This window comes from Ornithodoros turicata, chromosome 1 (genome assembly GCF_037126465.1).
Source record: "Ornithodoros turicata isolate Travis chromosome 1, ASM3712646v1, whole genome shotgun sequence".
Taxonomy (NCBI): Eukaryota; Metazoa; Arthropoda; class Arachnida; order Ixodida; family Argasidae; genus Ornithodoros; species Ornithodoros turicata.
This window is the reverse complement of record NC_088201.1, coordinates 128445153-128470665: the sequence shown is the minus strand read 5'-3', so window position 1 is coordinate 128470665 and position 25513 is coordinate 128445153. Positions and strand designations below refer to the sequence as shown.

Sequence of the window (25513 nt, the reverse complement as noted above, 5' to 3'; positions counted from 1 at the left end):
GGGTCCCTTGGTGTCCATATAAATTCATCTCTAGCCTGGTCGAAACACATAAGTACCATAATTAGTAATGCCAGCCTTATGTTAGATTTCCGCCGTCGCAACTTCTCAAACGCCTCCCGTTTCTCTAAAACAAACACTGTATAAGACACTAGTAGGCAGTAAGCTCGAGTACGGCGCGTCAATATGGGACCCCTGCTCCATTTTTCTTATTAACTCAATCGGGTTCATCCAATAATAATAATCCTCAAATAATGCAGCGCATTTCATCCACCTCTCTCTTGCGTACTCTCGTCTCTTGCGTACGCTTGCATGCGAAATACTGAAACTCTTTATTGATCACCAGAGTAGACGCTGCAGCCTTATATACAGTACGATCCTCCTTCCGCAGTTGGTCGCTTTCGGTTTGTGAATAAATCGCATAAGTAGCTTACACGTGGACTTTTTTAAATTCAGATTATTTGAATTACAGGAAATCTTTGCAATTCACTAATTATGCAGAAACATTCGAGCATAGCGACAGCTTTATTCTCCAAGCGCGTGTTTAGTTCTCCGCGAGGTATTTATTGAATATTTGCTGGTTACTGCTTTCGCTGTTTTTTCCCCTTTTGGGGTTTCCTCGTCTTCTTCGTCTTGTTCGACTTCTTCGATCCTGGTTGTTTAGTTGACGGTAGTGCTCGTTCTGTTGTAGAAGGTAAGGCTTGAGGCGGTTCTTCAAGATCTTGAGGTTTCACTTGTTTTCCTCCGGGATAGTTGTAACAATGACCACGGTAGCAATAGCCCTGTTTACTGGTCTCCAAGACCTGAAACAAAGCTATATTCAGATGATGTAAACGGTACTGAAACAAATTGACGGGACGCGTAAAAGTTTGGACAGAGCTGCGTAAGAAATCCATAAATATTACGAGAACATGACAGGCGCGAATCGACTAGCGCTGCTTGATATGAGTTTCATTTCCATTTCTCGCGATGCCTCTTTGGTAAAATGCGCTAAGCCTATCACAGTTTCTGTTTTTCTTTTTAATTAGTACCGAGAATCCTGTCGGACCGTAACAATAGAGGGTGAGAGACACACATGCAATACAAGTAATACTTCTCATGTCACGTTTTCTACCACTTTCTTCAAAACAGCAAAATCACAAAGATGTGAAGTTACTTGCAGGCACGTAACTCAGCAAAAAACGAAAACAGGCACCGATGGGCAGATGACAACGTCCGCTCGGAGCGATCAGATCAGTTTCGTTTTTCCTTTACTTTTCTCCACAGAACATCGTCTTGCGCCACGCAATACCCTGCTGGTATCATTGTCGCAGGAGGAAATGAACGTCAACGTTTGTTCTCCTCTGTCTCAGCTTTGCTACGCTTCCTAGCAGTGAAAGAAGAACCACAATATTTTGCTTTGCACAATTTTTAACCCATGCTTGAAATAGTCTAGCTCTTGTTGCGCCTTGCCTCGCTCTTTACATGTAAAATGGATGCCACTATGGCACGGGAGCTCGTCATTCAAGGAAATTCCCGTAACTCTACGCTGGTAGTGGACCGTTCGGTCTTCCGGATGTAGTGCACAATATCAGACGATCATCTTGTATGCATTTTGAGAGTCTTAAACAGAAACGTTGTAATTGAAAGGAATTGCTACTCTCTATAACTTACCATCAAACGGCCGAGCGAAATGGACACTGCGAAATACGAAACGGTTCGATGATAATTATGTTGACTCGTGTTTCTTTCTTCTTTTTTTTTTGCGCAGACGAAACGGTTCGCCAAGGTGTGCTCTGAATGTAATTGCGATGGGACATGGAATTTACTAGAATGGAATTTAATCAGTTGGCACCCTCGATGTACTTGTACATGACGATGTAGATTTTACTCTGACCTTATCGTAAGTCCCGATGATATCAGCGGATGAAGACACAAACGCATGCGTCAGTCAACGCTGCAAGATCCTAAAGAAACGGGAACACTGACGCAAACAAATGACACGGCAGTTCTAGATCCGTCAAAATGCCGATATTCCGAAGATAGAAGTTGTCTGCGATATGACAGGTGGAAAAAAGTGATTTTGTATCGACTGTAAAGCTCAATGGACATTACTGGTCACCGGCTCCAGTGTAGGTATAGCGGGGAAACTGCGTTCCTAGGGAACATCTTTTCAGATAATGAGGCTTGTGCAGTGACGGCACGTGTGGTCACGTGACACTGCAAAACATATTGGCACACCGCAGTCAGAGTAGGGGGGGGGGGGCATGCCGCGAGTTGTTGCGGCTATGCGTTGAATTACGAGAGGGAATTCTAAAAACACACGCTGCCTCATTCGGGCCGCGGCGCAGTAAGTTTACTGTGTCTCGTCCTGATGTTTTCTCATGCCACATGGCTCCAAGGCGCTCAAAGGCTGAGCGTGACGTCATTTGGACAAACCTTATTCTGGTGAGAAGTTTGTTTCAGTCTGGGCATAGGCGCCAGTCTCCTCATCTCCGAATTATGTGGAGTTATCTGTAAGACGCAACCAACTGTCTTGGCTGGGTGGTTAAAACAACCGCCGTGAACACGGAGTCTGGTAGGTAATTCGTCCAGTGAGAATATGTGCGCACAGCTACCCATGAAGTCAGCCCAAGAAACACGATCTCCCGTTCAACACAAGCCAATTGCAGACAGAGTCCTCGGCAAATGAAGGTCACAAACCGTAAGGCGCTTCAGCATAGGCATGACAAAAAGACCAGCAGATACGGGAGAGGGATGCAGTGAGAAGGCGATAAAGAGATTGTCTAATAGCGTATTGGACAGGCCGATCCGAAGCGAGCACACCAGTCCAGTACCAAGCTAAGAAATCCGACACGGAGAGACCCAATTCAAATACAACAGCGAAAAAAAAAAAAAAGACAGAAAGAAAAACACGCTCCGATCTAGACGGAGAGGGTCGTCGCCCACATCCGGCGGACTCTGCGACTCGGCCTAACGCTCGCTCTTGCTCGGCCTTGCAAAGTCCGGAAGTGACTTGTTGAACGTCTGGCTGCATCCGAGCTTTCTCGGCACAGCATGTTAGAACGCACCGTCGCGGAGTCAGTTGATCTCAATCGCTTGCACGCGTTACGAGCTAACGAGGGGCGGGGCAATTGTCGAGAAGGGCACATGATAAAAGACGAGCACGGCGCTCTTCGTGCGATACGTGAAGACCGTGGTATACGTCACGCGCAACTTGTCACGTGCCCATCTTTTTGAATTTCCCGCCACTCGTTAGCTCGCAATGACCGTAACGACGATGAAGCGATTAAGCCCCTGAGCGACCATTAGACCGTCCATATCCACCACAGGGGTGACACATACCGGGTGTTTCACGAAAATCCCCTGGCGGAAGAATTCCTGAACAGGTGGCGCCATCGAAGAAATTTCTTCTTGGTAAAGATCCTTGCGACATCGGCTATGGACTGAGTAGTGAGCGGCTCATTTGCATACGCTCACTAATTAAATAAACATCCGAACTTTTAAATTTTACTTCGCACGATTACGGAACCTCTCTTTTACGCGTCCGGACCTTCAGCGAAAATATTGCAAGAAAAAAACCGCGTCGACCCTTCGTGATTTTGCCGAGTAATTAATCGGTTTCGGTTTACATATTTCTTGCGCGGAGCAGTGCACCAATGCGCTCTTTGGATCAGCTATCCGGCTGTGAATGTCGTGTTCATCCGCATGATTCACACATGGGGGCGGCGGGAGATTACGAACGGCCGCAAGAGATGCTTTAGTATTCGTTATCAAAGCGACTGGTAAACAGCGCTGGCGGTTCTGTCGTTCCGTAGGTGAGATAGCGTGCTCTTATCATGGATGATGACGAATGCACCGCGAGCGCTGTCAACTAGTGGGGTACACTACACCACATAGCACGTTCCTAGCCAACCATCATCCCGAATGGCAACGTTCTCGCTCAATTTGTTGAAAACGGGAGGCGGTGCCTGTAGAGAAGGAGAAGCAACGTACACCAAAGCGTCTCCTGCGGTCTTGCGGCTGTCCTTATCTCCCGTCACCCCGTTATGTCAAACCAGGCGGATGAACACGAAATTGACAGCAGGATAGCTGATCCAAAGAGCGCATTGGTGCACAGCTCCGCGCAAAAAAATATGTCAACCGAAACCAATTAATTACTCGAAAAAATCGCTAACTGTCGACGCGTTTTTTGTTCTTGCAATATTTTTCGCTGAAGGTCCGGACGCGTAAAACAGAGGTTCCGTAAGCGTGCGAAGTAAAATTTAGAAGTTAGGACGTTTATTTAATTAGTGAGCGTATGCAAATGAGCCACTCACTACTCAGTTCATAGCCATGACCCAAGAATCTTTACCAAAAAGAAATTTCTTCGATGGCGCCACCACTTCACGAATTATTCAGCCGGGGGACTTTCGCGAAACACCCTGTATACCCGCAGTTTTTGTAACTACCCTCAAGCGGGTGCTTTTCGCAAAATCGCCATCTTGTCCTCGTCACACGTCATAAAAAAACGATGTCACGTGACTTTGTTTCCTTATCGTTTAAGCGCTTGCCAACATGAGCCAAGAGATGAAGTATTTTGCCAGAGTAAACTATACGGTGCTTCTTCCGCGACATGGTAGTCCATTTCTCCTCAGTTTCAGTACATCGCATTGGCTTAGTGCGTCTGAACGCGGGGTCATCATATTATTGGAAGAGGTCAACACTACAAGTCCTCATGAACAAAACTGCTCAATTACAACGAAATTATCGAATAAAAATAATAACCGTGGTCGAAATGCGTCGAAAACCGCGCACGAAACAGCAGACGCGTCGTTTACAAGCGGTTTGGCATCCTTAAAGTGGGACTCCGCAACAAAATCATGACAAGGTTGTAGTACGAGGGGTGTTCAAGCCAGACCCGGTCTTTCTGTCTTCTAAGTGTACAAATGGCTCGCGCTACTTCTTTTTCGTCATTTTCACACGCGACAGGCCTCCGCGCTCATCACGTGGTGCTCCAAAGTTTGTGCAAAACAGAAGACACGTGCTGGACAAGATGGCCGACAACGAGGTGAGCGCGCACATCGAGCAGCGAATTGTCATGAAGTTTCTCGTGAATGAAGGCGTAAAGTCATCTGAAATTCATAGAAAACTTCAGGCTCAGTATGGCCACAATACACTTAGCCGCAGCAAAGCGTTTGAGTGGTGCAAACGGTTCCTTTTTTTTTTTTTTTGATTGGGTGTTAGCGCCGCGAAGCAACTGTGGCTATGAGCGACGTACAGATGTGGACAGACGGAGAGAGGATAGCAGGAAGGAGTGGGGGACAGTGGGGTTAGTATGCGTCCTGGGCCGACTTCAGGGGGAACTGTGCCGACATTCGTCTGGAAAGTCTTCGGAAAACCCAGGGAAAACCTCAGACAGCACAGCCGGCGGTAGGATTCGAACGCACTACCTCCCAGTCTTCAGCACGACCTTGGTTACCACCAACGAGCGGACGCCTTAGCCCACTCGGCCATGCCGCTGGTGCAAAACGGTTCCGAGACGGCCGTACATCAGTGCAGGACGATCCCGGCCGGGGCGACTCAGAGCCCAGTGTCCGAGTTCCTGAGAACATCCAACTTGCGGAGCGCCTAATCCTCAAGGACAGACGGAGAACATGTCTCGAACTGGCTCGAAAGACGAACCTTTCTGTGGGAACGTTGAACACTATTATTCATGAAACACCTCCAGTTTCGGAAAGTTAGTGCCCGTTGGGTCCTGAGGCAGCTCACCGTGTTTGACCGGCAGAGAAGACTGGAAATCGTCGTAGCCTGCAACGCACGTACGACGGCGTCGTAAGCGCGATTCACAAAACTATCGTAGTTGAGAGGGTACCCCCTTTGCCGAGGAAGAGGAAGTTGCTCGCTTCCTGTCACGTGCACCTCAGAGTGAAACAGCCAAAGGGTGCGAGACTAGGTTTTGGCTATGGTAACGATGACGAAAATTTGTAATCGCACCAATAAGAATCGTCCCGTTAGAAGAAGACGAAGTTGTTCGTCCCTTAATGTTTTGTTACTGCATCACGTGCTCTCGGTTTTTCGGTAGCCATAACGGATGCCATGCAATCGCAGGCGAAACGTGTCCGATGACACAGCAAATATATTCCCAGTATGTTCGTTTCGGGGAGGGGGTGGGTGAGGGTGTTTTGTAAGCGGTGTGTGGCACCCTGTTTTGCAGCTTTTATGGCTTCTTTTGCCTTTCTTGCAGACAGTTTGGAGGGGTGTTGGGGGTGTCTTAGCAGGGTGTAGGGGATGCTTGACCCGATTTTATGGAGTACAAAGTTGAAGCATTTGTTGAAGGTGACCAAGCAAAAAAGTGCCTCAATGTCACTTCGGGGATGGTCTCGAAGGTTCTGTGGCAAAGTGCAATGCGTTGGCGCGTATTACGGAGTCTTTGTTTGCCGTCTCCAAATCCACCGCTGCCAAATAACGCCGCCATCTTTCTTCTTAAAACTGCTCGGGAGCTCTCGCAGGATTCCGCCGTAAGCTGCGAAGATTTTGCGACGCGCACCCTTCGTGAATGTACACTTCGTCGTAACTTTCCCGTACGACGGAGATACGACAGATTCCGTCGCACGAGCTCTTTGTGAATTAGACCCCAGCTCCAGATCAAACGTTACAATTCGCCATAAAGCTCTGCGTACATCTCCTACTTGGCCGCTCTCGGTGGCTGAGTCGGTATCCTGTCCCCCTGCTGATCCCAACACCGGCCGAGGATGGAGGCAACTTTTTGGAATGGTACAAGTTGCTCAGACACGCCGTCTTCCGCGAGCGACGTTAAATGTGGTGTGCCATGTGTCGAGTCCAGATTTCGGCGCACGTTAAAGAACCATCAGGTGGGCCAAATTATTCCAGTGACCCGACTACTGTGGCGTCGCTCATGATCGCAATTGTCTCGTGACGTAAAACCCCGAATTAGTAGCAATAACCTGCTTCGTACGTTATAAGAATCGCATACGATTACTTGTGCTGCTCTATTTTTGTTTCTCGTAAAGCATATCATAACAACAGCTCCCGTGGCATAGTGGTTTGGATGATCGCTTTCCACGCAGGGACTGGGAGGTGACACGGGTTCGAGTCCTGTCACCGGCTGTTCTGTCTTAGGTTTTCCCTGAGGTTTCCGATGACTTTCCGTACGTATGTCGGCATAGTTCCCCCTGAAGCCGGCCCATGACGCAAAGTAACACCCCCCTCTCCCTCACTCCTTCCTGCTGTCTTCTCACCATCTGTCCGCGTCTGAACTGTGGCTGTCTCACAGCCACAGTTGCTTCGCAGGGCTAACACAAATTAAAAAAATGCATGTTGTAACTGTAAATCGTAACTATGTTCTTTCTTAACAGTGGCAGTCCGTTCCCGCGTGTTTACGAAGAACTCCTAAGAAGACACAGCGGTTATGCCTTTGTCAGAACCTTTACATACCGTACATAATGTGTTATCTTTGAAGTAGCCGTAAATCCATACGTCGTCCGGATCTTGCCTGCAGTAAAACCTGCAGGTTGTCATTGAAACGTTTTCATGCTTCTGAAAAGAGAATCCCGGAGAATCTATGGTTAGGAAGATCCTGCGGATAGAATGCGCTTTGCATTTCCCTTTCTTTACGGCATTCTGCACCTTAGTCCGGCGTGAGAGAGTGTCTTACCACGGGGTCCCTGCCCGACTCTTCACATCCATGCATTTGTCGATAGTCGTCTTCCGGGAACTCACAGTATGTGCCACCAAGCACTACGAGCGACAAATGAAACATTAATGCCTAAATAATACATAAATAATAATGCATAATACATAGCTATTACTTAAATTAATACCTTTCAGAGATATCGAAAAACTGGGCGTTTCGGGACTTCATACTCTAAAATGGCTAAAAAGCCCAGTGCCGAGGAACTATATTTTAGATGGAGAAATCTCCAAAATCTAGAGAGCTCTAAAAATACAGATCGTCAACACGTAAATGGTAGCTGATATGACTTGGTGCGTTTAATGTAAGGTTGTGAGAACATCAATATGTTCTCACAATTCTGTGAATAGGGGGTATGGTACGCTGGAAGAGAGTTTGAGAATTTGTCAAGAGTGCTATGCCCCACTTGAGGAAACAAAAATTTCTTGCTAAAGGAAATAAGATTCGTACTCTATTGCACCATGAAGAGATGCCAAATAAAGAAGGCGGGGAAGAAATGCGCGAATATGTGATCAATACAGTTATTTGACCGGATGGAAGAGTTTCTAGAAGTTAAGGGAAAAAGCGGTGCTACTGATAAGAAGGAAAACAACACCACGTAGTGCACGGAAGACGCCTTTCACATCCAACCTCCTCCACAGCTGCGGAACTCTATGCCATCCTTTTCTTCCTACAACACATCGCTGATCTTACATCCCGGGAATGGGCAGTCTTTACAGACTCCAAATCTGCCCTTGAAGCAATTGAAAATTCCAGCATACGAGGCCCATCCGCACCCCTAGTCAAAAATGTGCTAATGTCTTACCACACTATCTACGCCACAGGCTAGTTCTCCAGTGGGTTCCAGCCCATTGTGGTGTCGTGGGGAACGAGCAGGCCGACAGCGCCGCAGAAGCAGCACTCTCGTATCGGAAACGGACCCGTATTGTTCTGCTGAGAGGAGACCGCCGTTCAATTCTGCGACGCCTAGTGCCACCCCTGGCTTCCCGCCAACGGACAACCGACATTCTTCCCCCCTCTATGTTGAGCAGAGTTGATCCAATGCTCGCTTTCCGCATGCCACGAACCAACTCTCGTCAAGATGCTGCATTAATCCACCGAATGCGCCTCGATGTGGCCTTTACAGCCCAGTGGCGTTTCCGCTTGAGACAAGTTGACTCTCCCACCTGCTGCCACTGTGGTGCTCTTGAGGATCTGGAGCATATCCTTCTTCATTGCCCTCACTACCAACCTTCCCGAACCACACTCTCCGAGTCTCTTCGTCAGCTGGACTGTCGCCCTTTCTCCCTATCGAAATTGCTTGGTCTCTGGCCCAATCCAGCCCAGCAACGCTCTGCGCTCAAAGCTCTTCTGACATTTCTGGACACCATCGGACTTCGATCGTTATTGTGAAGGGGCTCGCTATTTTATTCCCCCCATTCCCACCAGCAATGGGGTAGAGTATCGCCTGTGGCGATGAAACTCCCCACTCTCCAAGGTCAAAAATAAAGTTGTTGTTGTTGGAAAACAATAGGGAGGATACAAGGGAAATGGAGAAAGGGAAAGGGCAACTTTGAGAAATCGGCTTCACATGAACGCATTATTTATTTTGCATTATGCGGAACTTCGTGTGTGATAAAGTTTTTGGTTGGTCAGTCAGTGTCGTATGTTGTGTCGTCTTTTTAGCTCCCCGGCACTGGGGTTTTTAGTGATTTTACGCTTTGAGATATGCCTCTCAATATGTTTCGTTTTTAAACAATATGTGGAAGTATCCGAAACAGACTGGGATTGAGAAAACTAACTTAAAAAGAGGAGAGAAAGGGAATCTCTGTGTATGCCACAGTTGCCTCCTAAATACCTAACAACTCCCGGAGGGGAGGGAGAGGGATAAAGGATGGCCTATTTACACTGTTCCCACGTTGCGTTATCGCCATCGTCTCTTTCAAAAGTGGTTCGAAAGTGCAACCGTGGTTGTGTCTAGGGAAAGGGATAAGTGGAAAATACTTTTGGAAAGAGACGATGGCGATAACGCAACCTGGGAACAGTGTAAATAGGCCATCCTTTATCCCTCTCCCTCCCCTCCGGGAGTTGTTAGGTATTTAGGAGGCTTGGTGTTATTAAATCATTACTGTGTCTGAGAACTCTTGTGCTTGTCTTCGTGTCCCGTGTCTCTCGGTTATTCGTTCCTTCATCATCATGCACCAGTTAGTCTGCGCCCTATCTCTTTTATGGAAGAACAACATAGCCTAAAACGAACAAGCTGTGCTGGTGTTGTTCGTGTTGGTATTGACCGCATTTGTCCAAACATCGGAGACACCGTCAACTAAAGCCTCCAGCCCACAGGGGTGGCATCCAATGTATTGTATCCAATGTATGTGGGTGCCAATGTATTGCTCCATAGACGAAAGCCTGCTTGGCGCATGCAATTCATTCTGCACAGGTCCTGGTCGCACGTCTTAACAAACGTTAACGCACACGTGACCTCAAAGATGGCCGCGCCCGTGATGGGCCGCAAAATAGTTTGTAAATAAAGCGTTTACTGTTTCTGTGCACCGTTTCGGGTGTCTTTGGACCCCTGTAATTATTTTCATCCGATAATATCGTATTAAACGCGCAGTTTTGTACATGAGGCCTTATACTGTTGACGACTCCCAAAGATGCGATGAAGACCCGGCATTATGACACACTGAGCCGACGTGATTTATTTAAACCGAGGAGAAGCACCGTATAGTTTTCGCTGGCAAAATACTTTTATCGCTTGGCTTTAAGCCGTCTGGAATATCTCGGCAAGCGCTAGAACGACATGTAAACAAAGTCACATGACCTGAAAATGACGTTTCCTATGACATGTGCCCAGGACAAGATGGCAGTTTTGCAAAAAAAGCACCTGCTTCAGGGTAGTTACAAAGATGGCGGGTTTATGTCACCCTATATTCCAGCCAGCGGCGTTTGGAATTATCCAGTGTAACGGGCTATGGCAACATGTGATTCTCTCTCCTGCCCCTGGCCAAAAACATACGCCTTCTGCTCAGATTTGTCCTGTGTACTGGCGACGGCTGGCCGAGGTGGCGATGGGGGGAGTCAGATGGCAGAGGGGGAGAGAAGAGGACGGCGTGAAGGCGGTGGCTGAGCGGTGAAAGGGGGTTGAAACGCTCAAACTGGGTAGGGTCTTCAAGATTACCTGAATTTTATAAAGAGACTGTGCGTGCATGACTGGGTGAGATGGGTGACTCCCATTAGCTATAGGTTTCCCACACGTGAAATAACTACCATATTAATCCTTTCTTTATATGATCTTTCACAATATTAACAGCAGCAGAACCACGCAAAAGCAACCTTGGTAAATCGCAGTTGAGTGGCCTGCGCGGCAGATTCACGTTGTTTGAGCCTGAGGAGAATTTGTGCAAAAGCAACGTTGTATATTCCGAGCCTGTCCTTCTGTGCATTTCCATCGTAGTAATCGACGAGGTTTTCACGTATACCAATCTGCTAACAGGGGGGATGCCAGGGGGAATGCCACTGGAGGGATGCAGGGGTGTGCGGCGACGGAGGTGGATGTCACGCAGCACCTGTACCTCTCGTTCTCTGCGACGACATCAGGAGCCATCTGCGAACACGTGATTTGTGTTTTTATTTTTTTTGCTGACTGTGGTATGATATTGTTATGTATCGCGTACCGTCCACTATAGAAAAGGGTTCACTATTGGGTGAGGGTGAGACAAAGATATCCAGCACCTGGTGACGCGTACGGCGTAGCAAAGTGACGCCTATGAGTGTCAAATTGTGTGCGACAAATCCAAGTTATATTCACACAAACAATTGGCATGCTGAAAGGACTACGTAAAATCAGTGCGGAACCAATATTCGCATTCTGCATTCTACATTGTGTAGCAATATTCAAAGTTAATTTTGCATTCTACCAATAATGTGTGTTGACTGGGTTCTAGTAAAAATAGAAATAACGAGCAGAGCGTGTTGGTTGAATGTTGCACATTCATGTATGCATGTTGCGAACCAGAATCCCTGCATGGTGTTTTCTGATGCTGCATTGTTCAACATTATGATGTCTGATGCATTCGAACACATGATACGCTTGCGCACCCTCAGCACCCTCGCGAGGCACTAAAAGCTGTTCATACGAGTAGTTGAGGACGCCTAGAGAAAAACAAAAAGGACAGCAGGTGTTCGTGCTGTGGTTGTGCGGTGCCTGTAGTCTCACTTGCGTTTTTTTTTTTTTTCCCTCTTATGTTCTCAACGCTGCTCAGCGTTTAGTGCCTCGTGAGGGTGCCGCAAGCGCAGCACGGGTTCCAAAGTGGTGGAGCATCAGAAAACACCAGGAATCCTGGTGTGCAACACCAGAGCACACACATCACGGATCTTCGTGTGGTACATCAGAAGAAAAAACAAACATTAGAAACATCAGGGAATTGTGATGTTAACATCAGAGAAGAAAGCACCAGAAATGTGCAAAATCACAGCCACTAGAAACACCAGAATCATGCTGGTGTTTTTCGCCTTATGTTATTTCAATAGGGTAGTATAAAACTTGCAGTGTGTGTGTAAGAAATGATTGTTACTTACTTTGATGCTATTCCTCTATGAAATATTCCCCTATTCGTCCGCTTGTTTTGATTCTGTTTCTCTGAACATCTGATTTTGTGATACTACTGGTTTGGGTTCTGTTCCTCGGACATCAACATAGTGTCAAATGTGGTGAATGTCACGAATTCATATGATATGTCACATAGAATAGACAGAATAATGCACAGAATAATTTACCGACGGTAAGCACGCACGTAATGTAACATTGAGCATAACGGCTGCAAAACGCAAACTTCAAGCGTGCGTCATGTGTGCAAGCAGCGATTTTCACCCGCAGCTGAAAATAAAGAAAAAGTGTTAAAATCCTAAAATCAAGACGTGAAAAATTGGTGTTTAATATCTTCCATGCATTCATATGTAGGAGAAGTACGCAGCATTACCGTCGCTGTGCCAATACCTGGCATTGTAGTCCTGAAGGGAATAGTCAGCCTTTCACAACAGCGCAAACAGCCACCCATATTACTCCAGAAGCGACTGGGAAACCAATTTTAAACACACAGCCATCAAAAAGCACCTTGCCTATCGGTACCTGTGAAGCGCTTGACACGAAAGCGAGGTCACTGACATCATTTCCGATGACCGGTGACAAATTACCGGTGACACAGTCTACACCAAAACCGGAATTGTCGTATACCAAATAGACAGGAAGCAACCAGCGGGTATTATGTCGGAAGGGGAGCCATAGCAACAGTGACGTCGCAAAGAGTTTTGCCGACATTGATGACTGATGAAACATCCCCATCCTCCATCAAGGAGCATGGTTTTTGACATATGAAGTACCATTCAGTTACCATTGTATCACATTGATGTCATAATGTTATAAGCGTGTTTTTCGATCGAAAGTGTCGTGCCCCACTTTGCTCTGTTGCGGTGTGTTGTGCAGAGCACCACTGTAAATGCCACATCAGTTCTGTTATTGCCATTTGTGGTCAATGACCTTATGTTCGTTACGTTTTACGGTATTCCCTTCCCCTCTCACTTATTATATGTTTGTTTTCGTTATATTGTTTTCGGAACTTGAAGATGTGCGCCTTCCGCACCAAGGCTACTAGCAGACTGCTATGGGTCCGCACGTGTTCGGTATTCATACCAGTGTTGATCATCGAAATAAACAAGCATTAAAAAAGGTCTGGTTCTATTAAATTCGTGATGTCTCGAGGTGTGCAATTTCTTTGTATTTCATACTCCTTAGAAGCTGTGCTGCGCTGCATTCTAATGATTTGTTCGCTTCTCGTCCGAGACTGTCAGTAACGTCAACTAGTTGATACGGTACGTGTCAGTATCAATCACGTCACTGTGTGAGTCACATCCGTTAATCTGCTGCCGTAAATGGGGTACAATGAAGACCACAGTAAGAGCCTTTCCAATCTACTATAATCCTCCATTGACAAAGTAATTGTTGTGCGAATTGCGAGCCGCAGAGTGCTACGTTTTGAAGAACAGCAATTATTATTGCCTGTTATAATTAAGTTTCCTTTTCCAGTTTATATATTCGGAAATTTAGGAGGCCCCCTTGTGGCAATAAATGTGCAACCGGTGGTTTTCAGCGAATCCTTTTGTGTGAAAATGACTGAGAAACAGAAGTACACATCGATGTAATTGTGAACGGGGGGAGGGTTATGACAATTTGTTAAAGAGAAGGAATTTGTCAATAGGTTTCTCCACCGCAATATACGAGGAAGAATGCTAGCCCAGGTACGATTCGATAAGTCGGAAAACGGATTCGCACATCAGACCGAGGAAATGTGTTAATACCCGAGAAAACAATGAATAATTATGGCATGAGCAACGATTTGGAGAGTACTGTCAAATGTCGGACATTAGTTCGGAGCATGAAATATTGCGTCCGTCGGCTTCCATTGTAGTTGTGATTGAATATGATCCAGCAGCTAAATTACTATATTGTCTTTCTTGTGTATCTCCTCACATACAGCAGTATGAGAGTGACATTTTGTTACGATTGCGTTCGATACAAGCAGTTCGATTACCGGTTTAAAGGCTTTAGAAATGGCAAGAGTAACTAAATCAGTTGAACGTTTAATATGACATAATGCGACCTACAAGCGCTGAAGGTCGCTTCTCGGCAGCTAATATCTCGGTGTAATAGTTCCAGGCGCCCACAGCTCCCCATAGAGCCCATAGTTTGAGATAATTCAGGCAACACTGGACATACGACCAATGAAAATGCGTCGTGATGGCTAGCAGCCAACCTCTCAGTTTGGCTCGGCTTTCGGCCGGCCCTGGCTGCCATTGACTTCTACTGGTTTTCATACCTGGCGCCTGTTATTCCAAAATAACTAAGACAGTTTTGACAGGCGAAATACATATTTATTGATGCAACGTATAAACTCAAATGCTTGACTCATATATTCACCGTGCGTACAGGACGTTTCGTTCCTCGAATAGACAGCAACCAAACGAAGTTCGAACTTGCAAAGCACACATACAGTCTACTTCTGGAGGCGAGCGAACTCCACGAGTGCGTGCGTTTCACAGATGAGCTTCTTCTTCTCATTTTGGCGATGCACCGTAGGTCACACAGTCACGGGAAATAATTTTGTCGTTACGAACACTCTCTTCTTAGTCACTGTATTTGAAAATGCGACAGCGCTCGAAAGTGTTCCTCAGGCGTCAGCTCACCAACCATTCCAGTTCCGACCCGGCAAGAATGTCCGTAGGTTGACACTTTATCGGAGATCAGTACATGGCCAGAGTCACTATAGCTCACGAACAAACCCGCGCGTACACTTCCTCTTTGGTCGTTGTGGTCAACCGACATCGGCGAGACGCGGAGACGCAGCGACCTTGCTTGGAGCTGCCCGCCTGGCCGACTGCCCAGACTGCCCGCGAAAAGTGAGCTGTCAGAGATTTCAAACTTTATCAACCAATCCCGGAGCGCGCATCCTCCTTTGGCCAATGGGCATCCGTCATGATGCCTCACGATGTAATACCACGTGACTGTGACGTGATTTTATTTTTCTCTGACGCAAATGCGGGGAGCTGTGGAGGCCTGATAGTTCTTCGTACGCTTGAGAGATCTGGAATCGTTGTGAGCGCGTTGCTGCGCTCGCCTCCTGTCACGTGGTACACTTTCGGGTTTCGAGCGCCTTCTTTCTTACAAGGGAAAAAAATCTCCACGCAAGGCGTACAATGTAGGAAACTAGGATGTAGGCTACGGGTGTTTCTCGACACGCTCTGCAGCTTTCATTACAATTACATCTTGGCTTTAAGACGAATAATTAAAAAGTTATCTGATTCATTGCGCTTAATTAGTTAATCCGCCACTATGAAAAAAATACAGGAAATTAGAACACGCGAGTCCTCACATTATTCTGCAATTTACACTCGCTTATGACGCACCGTGTTTTTTAAAAGCCCGGTGCACGTTAGCTTGGACACTGTTTACTGTATCTGTACTTTGCATATACAGTGTGTTTAACCTAATGTTACTAAGTGCTGTAAAAAATATACTTGTCCGATAGAGCTGCGATCCAAGGTACTTCTATCCTGAGAACTTTTGCCACGACATGAGTTGGTTTTATTTTTTTCGCGGGAAGTTTAAGTTTAAATTTTGCCAAGTGAAAGCAACGTGCTTTTCTTTTCTTTTTTGCGAGAAATAGGCAGCCCATGTAGAAAGTACCCCAACCCATTTAAAGCTACGTTGCCCGTTGAGTTTCGCCATTATTTGATCTTTCGCCGCAAAGAGATGGGAGTGTTCGCCCTGACGTCAGACTCCACATCTCTCCTCCCACTTGACCGGAATGAAAGGCCAGCCGCGGCGGTGCGGGGAGATTTCAAGGCCGTACCGGCCGTACCACCGCTCCAAAATGGCGGAGTGGAAGGCACGGGAAAATTTCAAGGCGGTTAATGCGCTTCAAAATGGCAGCACTAACATTGGTGCCACCAATCGGGTGACGCCAAGTGACGTGCTCTAAAAGAGGCTCCTCCCAATGTTTAAACCGCTGTGTGATCCATGGTTCCTCGGCTCATGGTTCCTCCAGGTAACCGAAAGCGTCCTATAAAAACGTCGCCGTGGCGTTCTGCGCCAGTTACAGAGCAGAGACTTACAGAGCTGCAGACCTACAGAGCACACACACCTACGTAATGTCCAGGGACATTGCTGAGACTTAAGGCTAGTTTCTACTTCAGGTCCGTCGCCCCCGCGCGTGAACCAGATGGATGAATACGTAATTGGCACCAGCTAGCTGACAGAAAGAGCGCATTGGTACGCTCCTCCTCATAACGAAAATGTAAGCCGTAACCCATCAACTACCGTAAAAATCACTAATGTCGATGCAGGCTTTCGCTTAAACATTTTTCGCTGAAGGTTCCGATTGGTAAAACACCAGTTGCGAAAGCGTCCGAAGCAAGATTTAAAAGTACGCAGGTTTATTTAATTAATATAAGCTCATGTAAATGAGCCTTTCATTGCTGGGTTCTTTGCCATCTTTGGGATACTCACTGAAAAGAAAGCTTTTCGATAGCGCCATCTGTTTACGAATTATTCAGCCGGGGGACGTTCGTGAAAAATCCGGTATACCTGTATATATATAGTACAGCACGAAGTGGGCTGGGTGGTACATCTTGGGCCAATTTACGAAGGTAGTAGCTTGTTTCAAGGTAGTAATACTTGCATATAACATTTTAAAGGAATGCACTTTGAACATATTTTTTATACCGCGTGTCATGAACATACTACATTCGGGAACAGACACGCAAACAGGGTTTATTCTAATGACGTCATCCGCATGAGAGTTCCACTGTTGTTAGCAGATTTGCCGCCATTGTAGGTCCTCAGGTGTTGTTTGTCCAAGCCTTTACCCACATCGCACCCACCGTACGTTTGGCTGTTTCGAAGTTACAGTACCATGCGAATATTTGTACCGCAATCCAAGTAATTTCCATGTTTTCGGCGTTAACAGTCCTCTAAATAGCACATGGCAGCGAACGAAAACCGAAACCATACTTAGGGGCACCTAAGTCGTGGTCGCGATTTCGCCTTTTCGGAGCTAGTGCCCTCTGAAAGTGTCACGTCAGTGAATAAACTCTATATTCGCTTTGGAAATGGCGAATTCCCCTGAGATAATTAGTTTACAAGGATGCGCGCAGCGGCGGCGATCTCGCCCATGCTCCTACTCGCGTGCGGTGACATCAAGTCCGCTAGCACTTTTTATTGGCTGCCGAGAGGCGTCTGCTAGGGGGAAGCGACAAGACCACGCGGTGCTAATGCGTCTGCTCGCCGTGGTCAGCCACGCTCAGGCGGGCAACGTCGCTACGCGCAAGCGGGATAGTGCTGGGGGAATAGTCCCGGGCCAACGTCAGTTTGAACTGCGCCGACATTTGTCTTAAAGCCTCTGAGGAAAACCCAGGGAAACAACCCAGATAGCGCACCCGGCGCCCGGATTCCAACCCGGGTCACATCCCAGGCTCTACGTGGAATGCCGTCATTGTAACCACTAGGCCACGAGCGCTGATGGGAAGACGCGCGCCTCACTATTGGCTTGAGCCACTTGTAGAGAGAGTTTGGCCATTAGGAGAAGCCTAACCTGAAGCTCGTCATGCGACGTCGCGGCTGAACGACCTCCCTCGCCTTGCCAACACCACCTAGATGGAGAAAGCCTGCTCACTCGTCGACAAGACGTAAAACCACAGGCAGTAGCCAATCACGAACGAGATTTCACCGGTCGTAGCAATGGAGGCGAACTACCGTCGTCTACGAGTCAGTGATTGAACGTCCTCGCGTACTAAATGGGAAATCTTCAAAATAAAGCGTAAAACGGTCCCATATCTTTCTCAGGACTGATTTTCTGGAAAGCGTGTCGGACTTTTTGTCTACAGAGCCAGGTCTGCAGATTTCAATTTAGCTGCAATCATTTGTGAATTCTTTCATTCGCACAACGGCGACACGCAGTGGCAGACGAATTCTGATCATATATGTCCACGTAGCCAAGGAGGGAGAGCAGGCAATAAGCTGGCATTCTGCATCTAAGTGGCGTTGGCCGTGCCCTATTGTTGTCCTGTGGCCGACGCTCAGCGCTGTTCATGATGATAGAAGACACGTCCGTGCTTTGTTCTCAGAAAGCCCTTTGTCCTTGAATTCTTTCAGTTTGGTAACAAAGCTCCCCACATCACATGCGACTGTGGGTGTCTCATAAGCCAACCCAAAATTCGCGGTCACCCCCTGTCGGCGCGCTCCGCTACTCTGCTCAGCCGCTGTGCGGGAAGCGGCCTTAGAGGATGTGAATACAATGGGAGACATGGTTTATGCCAATTAACAGCAAAGCAGAATAAAAATTTTAAGATGTCATCATCTGATAGAGAAGAACACCATGTAAAGAAGCCCTGGAGACATGAAAGGCGCTAGCAGAATATAAACCTAGTGCACCCTGGCCAAATGAATTTTAATGCATTGCGCCTGTGGGGATTCCGTCGATTTTTGCACAGCGCCCATGTTTAGACTACGATTTCTCAACAAAGACAGTCAAATTCTGGAAATGCCATCGCCTATTTTTATTCAGTACGTCCTCCAGGCCACGTACCAACCACGGCACGATGTGTGAGTGTTAATCCTGATGCACTAAGGGCCTTCAAAGTTGCGACTCAGGCAAGGTTCTCCTCCAAGGCGCTCGACGGACTAAGTCGCAGTATTAAATTGTAATATGCCTGCGCTGAGACTGTACGGACGGTCTGAAGGAGTTCGCAAGGCGGACGGTCAACTCCAAAGTGCTGACAGAATACACAACTTTGCGTTGAGTGAGTAATGATACCGTTTTGTATTTTATATAGCTTTTATAATAAACTATACAACTTGATGAAATTGTCCATTTCGAGTGCCGTTTTGGAAGTGATTTGTCAAACGCGTCCTTTCTGGGTGCAACAGGGGAACGACATACGGAGTTCAAACCCCGCGTTCTTACTTGCACATATACATATTACAAAACCACCTTAGCACGTCTTTTAATATTATTGTTGCATCAAATGATATCAAGCCCCGGAGTTTCTGAAATTGGCCGTTTGCCCATTTTGAGTGACGTTTTGGTAGCGATTTTTCCAAATGCGACCTTTCAGGGTGCAACACAGGACCAATGTACGGGGTACAAACCCCGTGATCGTACTTTCACATATACATATTAGAAAATCAGCTTGGGACATCTTTAATATTATTTTAATATCAAACGATATTAAGCCCCAAAGTTTATGAAATTGGCCATTTGGCCATTTCGAGTGCCGTCTTGGAGGCGATTTTGTCAAACGCGACCTCGCAGGGTGCAATAGGAGAACAAGGTAGGGGGTTCAAACCCCGTGATCTTAATCTCGCATGTACATACTACAAAATCAGCTAATGGCATCTGTAATATTATTGTTATATCAAATGATATTAAGCCCCGAATTTTATTAAGTTGGCCATTTAGCCATTTTGAGTTCCGTTTTGGAAGCGATTTTGTCAAACGCGACCTTTCAGGGTGCCACAGGGGAACAAGGTACGGGGTTCAAACCCCGTGATCTTAGTTTCACATATACATATTAGAAAATCAGCTTAGGACATCTTTAATATTATTTTTATATTAAATGATATTAAGCCGCAAAATTGATGAAATTGGCTATTTGGCCATTTCGAGTGCCGTCTCGGAGGAGATTTTGTCAAACGCGACGTCGCAAGCAGGTCCAATAGGAGAACAAGGTACGGGGTTCAAACTCCGTGATCTCACTTTCACATATACATATTACAAAATCAGCTTAGGATGTCTTTAATGTTATTGTTATATCAAATGATATTAAGCCTCGAATTTTATGAAGTTGGCGATTTGGTCATTTTGAGTGCCGTTTTGGAAGGGATTTTGTCAAACGCGACCTGTCAGGGTGCGACAGAGGAACAAGTTACGGGGTTCAAACCCCGTGATCTTACTTTCATATATACATATTACAAAATTAGCTTAGGAATTCTTTAATATAATTGTTATATCAAATGATATTAAGCCCCGAAGTTGATGAAATTGACCATTTGGCCATTTCAAGTATCGTTTTGGAAGCGATTTTGTCAAGCCCGACCTCTGAGGGTGCAAAAGGGGAAAATGGTACTGGGCTCAAACTCTGAAATCTGGATTTTATGTATAGATTCTGTAAAGCCAGCTTAAGACATTTTTTAATATTATTTTTATATCTGATCATATTAAGCCCCAAATGTGATAGCATTTTATCTTTTTATTTTTTGTCTTCGCGAGTGTCATTTTGGTAGCAGTTTTCTCAAACGCGACCTCTCCATGTACAAGGTAAACAGGTACGCCCTGGCACTACGATTAAAGGGGCTTCGCACGTTTTAAAAGGCTCGATCTGCTGCCGAACGTTGCGGTATCCTCTGTTACAATCCCAGTACAAGCCGTTCATAGTATATCTTTTTGGCACCATGATACAAGTCATTGGAGTCATTGTAAAGGGCCCTGATGCCACCTTTTCCAAATTTTGCGGTAGTCTCTGATACAATCACAGGAGAGGGGCACAGCATATGTGCTTTGCATGTGTGTAATTTGTCGTTGCCACCATGATTAAAGGAGTTTTTTGCCCGTTTTAAAGGACTCTCCTGCAGCCTTTTATGGAGTTTGCGGTCGTGTCGGTTATAGAATTCCAGTAGAAGGGCAATAACATAAGCCGTTCGGAATACGTATATGTCTTTGGAACTATGATACAAGGGGTATCGAATTTTGTGATATCGATATTTTCGATATCCGCATTTTGCGGTAGCCTCTGTTACAATCTCAGTAGAAGGGCAGAGCACTAGCCATTGATGACATGTCATTGGCAGCATGATACAAGGGGTCTCGCCCGTTTAGAAAGGCTATGCTGCATCCTCATATTTGCGGTCGCCTGTGTTATGATCTTGGTAGAATGGTATACCATAAGTTGTTGATAATAAGTCTTTGGCAGCATGACACAAGGGGTTTTGCTCGTCTAAGAGGGCTCTGCTGCCACGTTTTCCGAATTTGGCGATCGCCCGTGTTATAACCCCAGCATAATAGCATTGAACAAGCCACTGATAACTTTTTTTCGTTCGCTTCATGATACAGGGAATGTCGCCCGTTTTAAAAGCCCTTGCTGCCGCCGTGTCCGAATTTTGCGGTCCCCTCTTGCGCAATCTGAGTGGAAACGCATAGCATAAGCCGTCATGAATATGTCTTTGCTACCATGACACAAGGGGTTTCGTATATTTTAAAGGACTCTGCTGCTGCATTATCCACATTTTTTGGTCGTTTCGGTTGGAATCCCAGTAGAAATATCAGTTTGGAACCGTGCTTACAGAGGTTTCGCCCGTTCTAAAGGGCTCTCTGCAGTCTTTTACGGATTTGGCGTCGCCTCCGTTACAATCCCTTTGAAAGGCAATAGCATAGGCCGTCATGCATATGCCTTTGGCATCCATGATGTCTTTTCCTCAGACTTTAGCACCAGTGCTCGCAGGAGTCTGCTGCCGTGTAAATGTTCGGACTGACGGCGATTTGCCGTGCAAGTTCACTTTTGTACCTCGTATCTTGGCAAGTTTTTTTCCTTGCGATATCGTCGCGGATCTCTCATGCTGAATTCAAACGGCATGTATCAGCTTTTAGTCCGTTGCGCAGCTCGTATCATCACCGAAGAGCAACGACAATTTCTTCTTTGTCATTGTTGTTGCGGCTGGCATTATCATCAATACGCATAGAAGCCAAGATGCGGAACCCGGCGTGATAAGACGTGTGCGTGATTTCGAGTGGAGCGAAGCATAGGGGGGTATATGAACATATCTAGGGGTATATGTATTGGTGTCCAAGCTGTATTAGGCAATCTCAGGAATATCGTGGGGGGGGGGGGGTGTTGAAAAAATTTAGGGGGAGTGTACATCCCCCTAGGGGGGGGAATGAAACCCCTGGAAAGGACCGCAATTATAGCGAAGTACCTTAGCGTAAGAAATATAGAAAAGAAACAGCTGCGCCGTATAGTGATTAGGCATTCGCCATATACAATTCATCAATGAAAACCTTCACTTGTCACACCAACAGAAACGAATGAGCTGCCTTCCCAAATGAGACACTGAAAATTTGAAGGGCGTTTCAAGTTCTTCGTACATAGTTCTTCACTAACGATTATCCCAACGTTCAGGAGCACTGAAATTGATGGTTTACACACTGTATTGTTCATTGTGCTTACATTTTCAAAATGAAAAAGAAAACAATCAGAGAGAGAAACAATTAAAAGTTTTCACACAATGACCCTCGTACAGTGCTGGACAAAAGTTTACGGAACACAGTCCGGCGCATTCCTCTCTCACAGTGACACGCTAGCAGCGACTGGTAACGTACGGACTTCTAAATAGGTGGCTGGGTTACCTAGGCACATGCCTGTAAGTCTGTACGATCCCATTCGCTGCTAGCGTGTCACTTTTAGGAAGGAATGCGACGGAGCGTGGTCCGTAAACACTTGTGCAGTACTGTACATAACTGCACCATCCCTATTTTTTCCATTTTTTTTTTCTGCGCCTCTGTGCTCCGTATAGTTTTTCGCGCATGATATCTGGAGAGGCCGCTGTGCTGCAAGCCCTTGAACTTAGTGTAATGATGCAGTTGTCTTCACTATTACGTCTGAATTAACATATTACCTACAGTGTAGTCTGTCAAAATGCACGTTCAGACCAGGCCGCTGTAACTACTTGTTGAGGTTGATGAGTCGCAAGAATTGCCCGAATGTGTATGTACTTCCTAACATAGACGGGAGCAGCACTACATCGAGCAAACGTAAAAACAATTCTTGAAAACCTGGTTTCATTCCGAATTCTTTATTATTGGGGGGGGGGGGGGAGCAACTTTATTCTACTTAGTGGTCACAGAGCCCTCCGGGCACAGAATAGCTGACTGCGAGCCATGCACATGCGGCCCGAGTGTGTGAGGCCCCTGTACTCTGATCTAAGCATTGCTTCATCTTCATCGAGCAATAGATAATGTACTCAAGGGCGCGTAGCACTTGTTTAGCGTTATCTCCAAATGTACTCAAGAACAACTTTATTTTTGACGTTGGGTGTCTAATCGCCACCGGCGATATTCTGCCCTGTTCGATAGTCTCTACTATACCCTATACTCAATCCGATGCCAGTCTTCTTAGCATGGATCTATACAAATGGTTATTGGAAATCTACAATAAACACTGGAGATCAAGTTGAAAGGCATAGGCTGGGATTGAAGGAAGTGGTCGCACTATCAAACCGCATTGTTGTTGTTTCGTTTCAAGCTTATCTAAACTCGCTGATTGTTATGCAATTTTGTTTTGGAGCACCTTACATTTTCCACGCATAACTATATATTTGTAGTTGTAGTTGTTGGAGAATAATCCTCAGTTGCTCAAGCAGCCGTGATCTACGTCCCCATGAATAATTTGCGGCTCCTGATACCAACCCATCCGACACGTAACTGACGTTTCACGGTTTTAGACCGAGTGTTACGCATATGCAATGTAACTTTACAGCCATAGTTGGAGAACAATGCGAAGTTGGTGGCAGCTTCAGCACAGTGTTGCCCGTAATTTTCAGCTCTAATTTTCTAAAAGGCTGTGAGTGCGATTTGAACAAGACTTGTAATGTAAGAGCACTAACAGGCCAGGCTAGGCTGTCGAATAGATAAATTTCCGGAGGTTGTACGTCTGCTGCTTTACAGCTGCCTTTAAAATTCACATTCACAGTGACGTACCTCAACGTCCGCTACTAATGAGGGCTGTGTATTATGCTACGTCGATGGTACACCACTTGTGCAATGTTTCTGCCCAAGACAGCTCTGATAAATGTGGCAGATACTGCCTAAAATGCGCCTGACGAACGGGAACATAAACACTATCGTATTACTTACGAGTGAGGACAAGAATAGCTGGGAGTAAGATCATCTTCAGTCCGTCCGGAGTTTCGATGAAACGCTTCTGCAACTCAATCGTATACTGCGTGATCGTATTGAGGGTATTATGCCACTTTATAGACAGCGTTGCCACAAAAACAACGGCTAACTGACCTTACATGTCAGTCTCCTGCTAATTGTTACACAACGCATCTCAATTACCTAGCTCCGGAAAAGAGAGACGGAAGCAGTGTGAGAAACATGTGTAAATGCCAGAGACAACAATCAGTAATTACGGCGTGAGTAAGGAATTGGCAGCTACTGCCAAATGTGTTACATTATTTCGGAACATCAAATATTGTGTGGAAGGGGTTCCATTGTATTTTGTGACTCATGCCATCCATCAGCTAAATAACAACTTTGTCTTTCCTCGGTATCTTTTGACTTGCTGCACTATAAGAATGGCAATCAATTCCTGTTACGTTGAATACGGAATACAATTGGATAGCAACTGGCAAATCTCTCGAAATGGTAAGTTAAGCAGGGCAGTTAAATGTCGCTTACGACATCATAAAGTTGTTCTAGCTGTGCGCGAACCGAGCCCCCCACTCGCAAGCTCAACATCATCAAGCCAGAGTGGCGCCACTGGATGGAAGCCACGGGGATAGATACCAGAGAAGAAAAAATATATAGGAATAATATACAAACAAGCAAGAGAGATTCCAGGGCGGGAGAAAAAATCTGAGGCCAGGCGAAGTAAGCGACATTGGGAGCTCACTATAGTGTTGTCAGTCGAGCAAAATAATTTGAAACCATAGTCCGGTACACAGATACCACATAAAAGATTATTAAAAACAAGCCTATCAAGGGAATGCGTAGTGTCAGTGCCGTAGAACATGTTGCTACATGTTATGAAAGGTACTGTGCGCAGTGGAACCACGTTGTTTGAAAGTTGGAGGTCCATCCTCGTTGGAGAAGAAGGCACATAGGGAGGTCGATATAAACTTCTCCAATATGATGGTATGATGGCAAGTAACGTTTCTGTGGCTGAAGCACACAACTGAGGAACGCAACACAAGCCTCAAGGTGCCTAAGAACATGAACAAGTCCAGTGTGTCGAACTTGTTCCCCATTCTCCCTAACATAAATGGCGGAAACAATAGCTCACGTACCAGCGGCATGGCCGAGCGCGTTAAGGCGTCCCTTAACCCGACGCTCGCTGGTGGTACCCAAAGTCGTGCTAAGGACTGGGAGGAGGTGGGTTCGAATCCTACCACCGCGGCTGTGCTGTCTGAAGTATTCCCTGGGTTTTCCGAACGCCTTGCAGACGAACTACGGCACAGTTCACTCTGAAGTCAGCAAAGGACGCATACTAACCCCGTTGTTCCCCACTCTTTCCATCTGGCCCCACATCTGTACGCCG

General features: G+C 46.2%; 1 protein-coding gene across 1 annotated transcript; it reads right to left on the bottom strand.

Annotated features, from left to right (window-relative positions):
* Window positions 1-503: 503 nt before the first annotated feature.
* Window positions 504-24220, bottom strand: LOC135378591 (uncharacterized). Its single transcript, XM_064611652.1, has 4 exons — window positions 24109-24220; window positions 7634-7716; window positions 7414-7515; window positions 504-800 (listed from the first exon to the last, which is right to left on the bottom strand). The coding sequence occupies exons 1-4, from the start codon at window positions 24140-24142 to the stop codon at window positions 579-581; spliced, it is 441 nt and encodes a 146-aa protein (XP_064467722.1). The 5' UTR covers window positions 24143-24220; the 3' UTR covers window positions 504-578.
* Between the last annotated feature and the right edge of the window lie 1293 nt (window positions 24221-25513).

Coding starts and splice junctions, on each gene's coding strand:
- LOC135378591 (XM_064611652.1), bottom strand. CDS start 24,142: ATGATCTTACTCCCAGCTATTCTTGTCCTCACTC. Junction 7,717..24,108: donor AGCTATTCTTGTCCTCACTC/GTAAGTAATACG, acceptor TGTCGCTCGTAG/TGCTTGGTGGCACATACTGT. Junction 801..7,413: donor AAGATAACACATTATGTACG/GTATGTAAAGGT, acceptor GCTTTGTTTCAG/GTCTTGGAGACCAGTAAACA.